Here is a 10,054-nt window from a genome sequence, read left to right on the forward strand (position 1 = left end):
AGTGGCATTTACACTGATTTTCAAATAACAGAAGCTAAACTTTTCAAACACATAGAATTTATTCTTATGTTTTAGGGACTTATGCACGGAATGATGGCCTAAGCAAAACCTCACAAAAGAGATAAAAGCCATTCATGACAATATAGCAACTTTTAATCAAAGCTGTAAAACCTCTGTATCCAGTCGCAGCAGGGGCTGAGGTGGAGGTTTGCAGCAGAGGACCTAAAATCCACTCAACCTAATGGAAAGAATGTGACATCAAATGTCACCTTAGATCCGTCCGTAACCCTTTATGGAAAAAAGGCAATGAGGAACGTTTTTTTTCTCTTTCGATTTGACTTTTTTCAATAATACATGCAATCCCTATTTTTGAAAATACGTTTTTGATATGTCATCAAGTACTTGACTGAGCAGTCAAGGAAATGAGTAGAGCAAAATAAACCATGCAGGAAAACAGAATTATGCAAATGGCCACACATGCACTGCTGAGACCATCATCTGCAGTCGCTCAAGATTTGGTGTTTTATTGAGTTTAGATTATTTTCACACAGTTTTACCTCATGAAGTTCAGATGAAGTTGGTTCTAGACTCAGTTGTGTAATGTAGTTTAGCTATAAAATGCATCCAATCTGAGAAAAAAAATGTCATTTTGTCTGACCATAAAAAATTTGCGGTTCAAAAGCTTTCAAAAGTAAAAAATCAAACTGGAATTTTATTTTGAACCAAAAAGAATTGTTTGAGGAGTCTTTAACCTCCGAGGTCCCATGACACTTTTGTGTGTTGTTGTCAATTCAATTCAATTCTAAACTAAACTGGCATCCCTGCCCTTAGACCCTCCTCCTCTGTAAGGAAAAACTCCTAAAAAAAAGAAGAAACCTCAGGGGTGTCCACATGAAGGAGGGATCCTCCCCCAGGACGGACAGGCGATGCCAGAACTCATAGAGAACAATTAACTTATCTAACTCTACAACTACTTATTTCAAAACGTTTGTTTGGCGGAATCTGGTTTTTGGGTTGTCCGGGCCCGTAGACGGTCGTACAGGGAGTGCAGGTCTTGCAGTTCTCTGGAGGTGCATGTGGCTACTTAAGGGATGTCATGAAAGTGGAACGTACCAATGTTGAGTGTGTGGTAAGTGTATCATGTAGGGAAAATGTAAATGACTTATGATGTTGATGTTGCCGTATGGAAGCTGCACCCTACTCGTTAGTGAGGTGTGCGTACCGGTCCATTACTGAGCAGTGCATGGGCTGCAGGGAAAGTAACAGCCCATCTGTTTAGATCTTCAAAGTTATGCTTATTAGATTATTAATGAATACAAATACCTGGGAACCATCTCTGATGACCAAACTGAGGATGTTTTGACAAAGGGCAGTGAGAGGCAATACCTCCTGAGAAGGGTAAAGCTATGTGGAGCCAGCAGTGACATTCTGACCAGATTCTATTGTCCTTTCACTGAAAATGTTAGAACCTCCTTGTTCATCTGCTGCTTTCACTCCCTAACTGTACAGAACTGAAACCATCTCACACCCACCTCAAAAATCACTGAGCAGCTAGTCAGAACTCGTGTCCCTTTATGTGATCAGCAAACAACCAAAAAGCCCACGGGGTCCTCCAGGACCCCTCCCATGTTAAGCATTGCAGACTTTCCCTTCCTGGATGCAAAAAGAAGACAACCTTTCTCCCCAGGGGAGTCCAGCTGCTTAACGCTAACTCACAGTCTAGCTAATCAGTGCAATAGACTCACTTGAACATGCACACACTGTCACTTCATGTTATTTTTGGTTTTGTGTGTGTGTATTTTGTTTTTTATTGTGTACTATTAGGCCTCTATTAGTCATCTTTTTAATGTGTCATGTTAATTTTTCATAGCTGCTGTCTGCATATTAAAAAGAATTGCCCCTCGGGGATAAATACTGCTGTTTGAATTAGAATTTAAATTTCACATTGAATGTGAGGAGAAAACGTAAAGAAACTGTGCTTTTTGGGTTTGTGTTGCGAGGTGAGGTGGTGGGCAGATGTGACCCCTCTCCTGGAGTTCACAGTGAACGTGGATTGTTTTAGAATCGTCCTTGGGTGCAGCAGAGGCCTAAGAGCAGTTCTTTGATGACTGAATCCTCTTGTTCTGATCTGTCTGATGAGCTGAGAAAGCTGTTGATTGAAGTCCAGATCCACCCTGTGGTTGCAGCAGGAATTTACTCTGCACTTTAACTCCCCAGGAGCAAATTTTGATTCCAGAAAAAGGGCTCTGGATCGACACAGTTACTTTTAATCAGCTTTGGAGTCCATATTCCAACCTGTAATATCACTGTTTTAGTGGTGTGTAATCAAAACAAGTTTAATATAAAGACAAAATATTCATGCTTTTATTTCTTGAATCTGAATGAAGAATGATCTGAGTCTGAAGGTGCTACCCCATGAAAAGATGTCTATGTGGCTGAAATGTAATGGATTTTAGATTTTTTAATAACTTTTGTTGAGCCAGCACATGTACAGTTTCCATGAAGAACAAGCTCTCTTTCTCATTGTACATCAAAACAGCAATATTGTATCAGCCAAAAAAAGAGATCATGTAATAAAAGTATTACTGGCTACATGATAAATTAGGTCATTTTAAACCAACACTGAGATACAAATTAGATGTTTTTTTTCTACATATAGTTAGAAAGTTTTTACAACTTCCTAGTTAACCCCTGCGGGGGGAGGGGGGGGGGCAAAACGCCCCATCAGCTGTAGCAAGAGAAAGGGGGGAGATCATTCACCAAGATCTGATTTCCTACAGTGATGTTCGACTGTTACATGGAGCAAGGTGGTGGGTCTGTGTGTGTTTGTATGTGTGTGTGTGGGGGGGGGGGGGGGTCACTGGAGTTCTCGAACAAAGGAGAGCCAGACAGCTGCTCTCCCTCTCTTTGCAGTCTACACCATTAAAACTCAGAGGCAGTAACGTGTGCGTGTATGTGCGCGCGGGTGTGTGTGTTTGGGGGGGGGGCAAAAAAGCCTGCACTTCAAAGGGTCTGCCGCGCTTCCTTCACTGCACTACACTTTGCTGCTGTTGTGGCGCAATCATGGAAAGGCTGTGCGTCAAAGTGCAAGGAAACCCGGAAAAAGAAACCCACCTGGATGGATGTACAGACTGTACTGGCAGCTGCTGCCCCCCTCCATGAACAGGAGGCTCTGCTCCATTGTGGGGATGATTAGCATGATAATGATGTGTACAGAACATGTATAATGAGGGAGGCACAGTCTCTTGGACTAAAACAAATAGACAGGTGGTGACCGCGCGCAACAGCAAAACATTTTTCCACGCGCAAAACTTTTGATTATTTGTTTTCGTCAAAGCGCCAACACCAGTGCCACGCGGCGTGAGAGCGCATGTCTCACACCAAACAGAAGTGGCCAAACAACAGACGAGGCGCAGGCCAACACCTGTCGCTGCCTTTGCAGAAGGGCCCTTGTTTCCACCGGCTGGCTCAGTTCAGGCCGAGGGGCCGCCGGCGGCAGCAGAGCAGCTGCCAACTGAAGGCATCGCGTTACATCCGCGGAACAGAGAGGGGGGAAACGCGCCGCGGCGCGCACACAAAGGAGGAGAGGAAGACACGCAGCAGCAGTGGCAGCAGCAGACGGCCGTGTGGAGATGAAACCAGAAGATCAGATCAAGTCATGTTTATTCAGAGGGACATTAGAATCTGCAAATGTTTGAGGTTTTCTCCTTCCGCCTAAAGCTAAAGTCAACACGACAGTTTGGTCTGTCAAAAATGAGGCTGGAATGAACTGTTCTTTGTCTGCATAATTAATACGCGCAGCTGAATCTGAGTGAACAGGAGGAGACTGGGGGGCGGGGGGGGGACTAAGCCAACACAATGCCTGATTAAAGCCCGTGCAGCTCCTCAGGGCGCAGAGCGGGGTTGACCACACACACAAAAGGGCTGCGCGCTCATTGGCTCCAGCCATGTGCGCCCTGTTGTCCCCAGCGCGAGCAGCTCGGCCCCCATTCACATGTTAATAAGCTGCTATAAATACTAAGAACAGCCACTCAGCGCCGGCAGCACGACTCTATAGGGCCGCACAATAAACGGAGGGCGCCTCGCCTCGCCTCGCTTCCTCCATCCATGGTTTCCTTTGCATGAAACGGCTCTTTGGCTGCAGACGCGGGAGAAAGCTTCAGCTGCAGACAGACAGCCAACATGGCCCCGTCGGTCCAGCCCAGCAGCAGCAGCAGCAGCAGCAGCGACGTGTGCACGGAGGATGACGAGCCCTACGGGATCCAGAGAGCAGACAGAAAGGTAGGTACCTGCTGCGGGGTGGTCCCCGCACGGAAACGCACCTGTCACTCTGCGTGTGCAGCAGGAGCAGCTCGATCCTGTCTTTATTGACAAGCAAAATGATTGAACAGTTCTGCTCTCCCGCAGGTCAGGAAACCTCTGGTGGAGAAGAAGAGGCGCGCTCGCATCAACGAGAGCTTGCAGGAGCTGCGGACGCTGCTCGCGGACGCAGACGTGAGTGATGAGCGCGCGTGTCCGAGTGCGGCGCCCTGTGGGGTCCGAGGAACCGGTCTGAGGAAGAGATCTGCTTCTGATGGCGCTGTTGGGTTGTTTTCACAGTTTAACTCGAAGATGGAGAACGCAGAGGTTCTGGAGGTGACGGTGAAGAAGGTGGAGGACATCCTGAAGAGCCGGAGCCAAGGTGAGCCCGGCCTCCTTCAGCCTGTCACGCCGTTCAGAAGCAGGCGGCTGTTGTTTTGCACCTCCTTCCATGTCTAATGCAGCGTTTTTGCTCCAGATGCAGCCAAAATCCTTGTAATTTCTAATCTCTGCTCCAAAGTAACGTGAGATCATCTGGACTTTGTGATGTGGGGGAACCCCCCCCCCCCCCACACACACACACTGTAACACTGTGGTTCTAAAAGAAGAGGTCAGAATATTGATGACAAACAGGCTACAGAATGTCAGACTTTGTAGTTTCATCAGCTCTGATGCTCCACATACTTTGGTCATGAACGGCCTTCTGCGTGTTTCTGTGCTGCTGCTGCTGCTGACTAACTGTCCCCTTTCAGTCTGACTGTTCTGGTGGCTCTCTGGGCTGGCACACAGTAGATGACATCTAGTTCCTTTAATCCGTTCAAAAGCAGCTTCAGAAATCCACTTTCTCCTCTGTTCTGAGGTCCGCTCTGGCTTTGAGGAGCAGCTGTCATGTGGACGACTGATGCAACCATTTTCTTGATGTTAGCCAGAAAGCTGCTGTTGGAGACAGCAGGATTTGGAGAAAGTGGAGAGAAGGAGCTCCTAAAGTCCCCCTCTGATCATCGTCTGATCTATTATCAAAGTGTCTTTCAATGATGATGATGACGTTTAGGCCAAATCCAAAACCTGCCTCTGAATTGTGGACGGGAGTGTACCCTCTCTCCATATCCCATCATCCATCTGTTTACACCTTCTCCCACTAGCTTACAGCCCCTAACAACTTCAAGCTAACAACACTGGCCAGCAATATGTGATCCAGATTCCAGCTCAGACCAGGAAAACAGAGACGTTCATGGTTTGTCTGCAGGTGGATGATCAGAAAGGAGCAGAGCGGGGTCGTCACTGTATTTGACAAATGGCAATGAAGAAATACAAAGGAAAGCAATTTTATGCTTAATTTTCTATATAAATGTGAGAAAAATGCCATAGGATCGTGTTAAAAAACCAAAGACACAACTTTCATCAGAGCGGGTCTCTAGCACTCCTCATTTAGAAGCAGGTTTTTGCTTCTTGAACCCAGAAGGTTTGACCCTTCCTAAACCCAACATTTCTCCGGTCACATCTTCTTTTCTCATCACAGAGAAGGACGCTCTGAACCGGGAGGCCAGTGAGAGGTTTGCAGCCGGCTACATCCAGTGCATGCACGAGGTCCACACGTTCGTGACCAGCTGTCCGGGGATCGACGCAGCAGTGGCGGCCGAGCTTCTCAACCATCTGCTGGAGTGCATGCCGCTGAACGAGGACCACCTGCAGGACGTGCTGATGGACCTGATCACGGACACGTCCGCCTGCAACAGCAGCACTCTGGCTTCCCCAGGAGGAGGCAGCCTCTCCGGCTGTGAGGCGTCGGCCCTCTCTCCGGCCACGTCCCCGTCCAGCGAGGACTCGTGCTCGGACCTGGACGAGGTCGACGGCGAGCACCACCAGAGCTCCACAGAGGTGGCTGCTGGGAGCCGAGGGGGTCTGAGCATGCCCACCGTGGCCTATCCTCGCTTCATGTGGAGACCTTGGTAGCACAAGTCCAGAGTTGAGGATACAGAGCAGCTCCGAATGGAATATAACGTTTCTTGACTTGTAAAGCCAAATGCAGAAGCTTCCGCTCTTTCCTCCTCCTTCTGACACGGATGGAGACATTTCAAGTTGATGAAACAAAATCAGAAAAGTCGCTTGAAGCAATTGGGATTTGTTAGAAGCTGCAGCTCTCTTTTATCTCACTGTCTGTCATGGCCCCCCCTCCAGACAGGGACCCCCTGAAAGGACCCCCCCCTCGCGACACCCTGACACTTCCCTTCACACCTGCTGAAAAAAAGCCTTCCCTTTCAAGCCTCGTAACTCAACAAAAGACTGTTTTTTGTGTGTCACTGGAGAGAAGAAAAGCTCTTTTTAGAACCAGTTTGTTTCTGCAATGCTTCTTTTAATATAAATATTTTAACGGTATTTTCTAGTTCATCGATAAACTAGCTACTCTTTACATTGTAATGCTTATAGAGATGCAAGTAATCATTTTAAACCTGGTTCAATAAAGTTTGCATCTGGATGGCTTTTTTCTGGTCTGAGTAACTATTAATAAAACACAGTAATAACAGTAAAATGCCTGTGTTTACAGATAAAAGCTTCTAAAAATGGCACTCACACAAATTCAAATAAGTTTGATAAGTGGATGTAGCCAAAAAAAAGGCACCTTTAGAAGCGTAGAAACAGCGTGTGGTGTTTTGTTGTTATTTTTGGAGAGGTGTGTCAGAACATTTGTTCAAACATCTTTTGTCCCTTTAGCCCTCAGGACAGTTGAACAGTGCGTGCTTTCCCCAAAAGTGTCCTTCTTGTCACCTGCAGCCCAGCTCTTCACAGACGCCTGTTACATCCTGCCGGACCAGCGGTCAACCGCCCTCATTTCTTCTGCAGTGTCACACAGTCAATCACCCAGTGGGTGTCATTCAAGTAGAAATATCTGCTTGTTTCCAATGCATGTTATATATTTAGTAAGCATGTTTCACCTCTGAGTGAATGTTACGAGAATTGTCCCATCGAATAGGAAGCTCTGTGAAATGGGGGGGGGAGTTCTTCAAAGGATCAAATCCAATTCAGCCAAAACAGTTATGGCAGTAGTTTGTTCTCTTGGTGGACCTGGCTTCTTCAAATAATACAAATGGGAAACGTAGTAACCAGGGTAAGGGGTTGAAGGAAGGGAGTTTGCTTGGCGTATTCTATTGAATGTCTATTCTATCCTGTCAAGTGTCTTTGCCTTGACAGGATAGAATAGACAAGGCAAAGACCCTTGACGGCGCTTGCAGGCAGACTCACTGTATCGATTGTGTCTTCAGTCATACAGAGTAGAACCACGGCTTAATTCAAGCCCAAACCATGAGCGGAACAAGTTTTTGTGTTATCATCTATATTCATACTTTCTGCCAGGGTATGTAAACGTTTGAGCACAACTGGAACTTTTATACTGGAACTTATAATGCCTGCAAACAGGAACTGTTGCTTTGATTGACAGATTGTCTCATCTGTTATTCTGCAATTTGATTGGTTGGATTGTCAGCTCAAACAAAATGTGAACCTAATTTGATTGGATGTTGTGCTGAAAGTGCCCACAGATGCACACACAGAGGGACAGAGACAGCAAGGCACACTTTGTCTGCATACATTTTCATCTTTGGATGTTGGTCCAATGTGTGAGTCCACGTCATGTGACTCGAGTCCAGGTCATGTGACTCGAGTCCAAATCTCTGGTATAGGAGGCTGTGAAGACTCCCCACAGAAGCACCTGATGATGGAACCATGATAAGACAGATGTGGAAACTGCTGCAGATGTAAACATGTTAACAGGTTTGACTGTTAACCCAGGGTTCACAGTTAATCAATTCAAATTCACAACAAGAGAACCTTGTAACCACGAGAAAAACGCTGGTGTCTGTGAACATGCAGTAAGAGGTCCAAACCGGCTTCATCTGGGAGTTTTGGGCTTTGCAGCACAATTATGAAGGCCAGCAAAAGTCGAATCCTCCAGGGAAAGGTCGGAACTTGGGCGTAAATTCATGTCCTGTCAACCAATCACTGAGGCCCTCAGGAAGTGATCAGCAGGTGGAGTCTAGAACCACCGTGGAGAAGCTCGTGCTGCTGTTGGTGCTCCTCCCAAACAGAGACAAACGGTACATGGCATGCAGGCCTAACCATACAACACTTTTTTACCTTAAGTCCTGAAGCACACACACATTCACACTCTGACAATGAACAAAGCATTTTATTAACATTACATTTTAGAAATCCAAACAAAGTCAGTACGCGAGCAAACCTCAACAAATAACCGTGAGAAATCCTTGTTGCTCAATCTGCTGGTTGAAAAGGACAGACTGGACAAATTCAGCTTTAGAAAGGGAAAGCAGACGTCAGACACTCGCTGACCTAAATCTGTGAGTTTGTGACAGAGCAAATGAATTCTGAGGTCACAGGTCACTGCAGTGCAACAGTTGGTCCAAGAAAGCCAACGGCAGAGGAGAGCATCTGGTGCTGAAACGGATCCCCGGGGGAGCCTGGTCGTCCTCGGGGGCTTTTCAACCGTCTGTGGCCGAGGGAACAGTCCCCTCTCAGGACAGCAACAGCCGTGGAGCGACCGACCGACCAACGCGTTGCTCTTTGTTCCAGTTCAAAGTGTAAGAATCACAGCAAACCCAAATAGGACCATTTCCTCTGCCCATAAGAAAAACGTGAGTTTAGAATAGAGTGGAATAGAAAGCATTAGATATGCAGAATGAGATGCAGGGGCAGTCCTCTTTAACCCTTGTGCTATCCTAGGCACTTTAACGTTGGGAGTGGGGTCATCTAGACCCACTAGACAGTGCTCTGAACCTTTTTTCTTCAATGATTTGTGATCTTCACTGGTGTCCATGGATTACATGAAATCTTTCCACCTTTATCCACCTTTGTCATGGTAGGGAGAACACGTCAATGGAAGGGGGGGGGGGGGTCATCTAAGATAGCACAAGGGTTAAAGTGGGCAGAAAAATCTATAGAAAAAAAGAGATGTTACAGGATAAATGCAAAGATGTGCATTTAAAATGTAAATCCATCTACAACTCTACATGAAGAAAGAATATGAAAATACAAAAGAGTGTAAAGAAACCCACTTAGACCTGTTTACAACCCCACCCCCCAAAAATCCAGAACAAAAACTACTGCAACTTCAAAGAGTTGGGCAATTTGAATGAAGGCAGTGAGCGTTCATACACAGTTGAACAAATGGAATGTTGAGGTTTTCACTTTCATGCAGCAGTTTTGCAGATTTGGAAGATGAAACTTGGAGCTTTGTGAAGAAATGCGTGTTTTTGAATAAAATGGATTCTGTGGAAATGTCCTTTAATTGATTATAACTGAAAAAGGACACATTTGATAAAAGCTGATATTATAAAGTTGTCCATTAGAAAAGTATGAATACGTAGCTGGATGAACAAAAGTTCCTTTTGGAATCAAATTGGTCGTTGGTTCCAGATCTGACTCTTTCCATCGACTTATCTTCTGCCGCCCCCCCCCCGCAGGTGAAGAGTCTGGGTGTCATCCTGGATAGTTCACTATCGTTTCAGTGTCAATAACATTGCAGCATTTTATGATCAAATCAGATAATGGGTTAAATCTTCTCTAATCTGCTTCTAAATTCTTAACCAAATAATTTGTGTAATATGGGAACAATAAATTGAATTTTAGATTATCTCTGAGTCATTTGCCTTCATGCACAGGAATATGAAGATTAATTGTTCATCTTCAAATCTAAACATAAACATTCTTGTTTGTGGCTTTTTAATTTCATCGTAAAATAAGC

At 45.7% G+C, this 10,054-nt stretch overlaps 1 protein-coding gene across 1 annotated transcript; it reads left to right on the plus strand.

Moving 5' to 3' along the window:
• Positions 1 to 4,182: 4,182 nt before the first annotated feature.
• On the plus strand, positions 4,183 to 6,252 carry hes6 (hes family bHLH transcription factor 6). The gene is given in 4 exon segments (NM_001104812.1): positions 4,183 to 4,281; positions 4,408 to 4,494; positions 4,600 to 4,681; positions 5,819 to 6,252. Coding segments are annotated over 4 exon segments (702 nt in total).
• The last annotated feature ends 3,802 nt before the right edge of the window (positions 6,253 to 10,054 follow it).

Source organism: Oryzias latipes, chromosome 13, assembly GCF_002234675.1.
Source record: "Oryzias latipes chromosome 13, ASM223467v1".
NCBI classification, from domain to species: Eukaryota; Metazoa; Chordata; class Actinopteri; order Beloniformes; family Adrianichthyidae; genus Oryzias; species Oryzias latipes.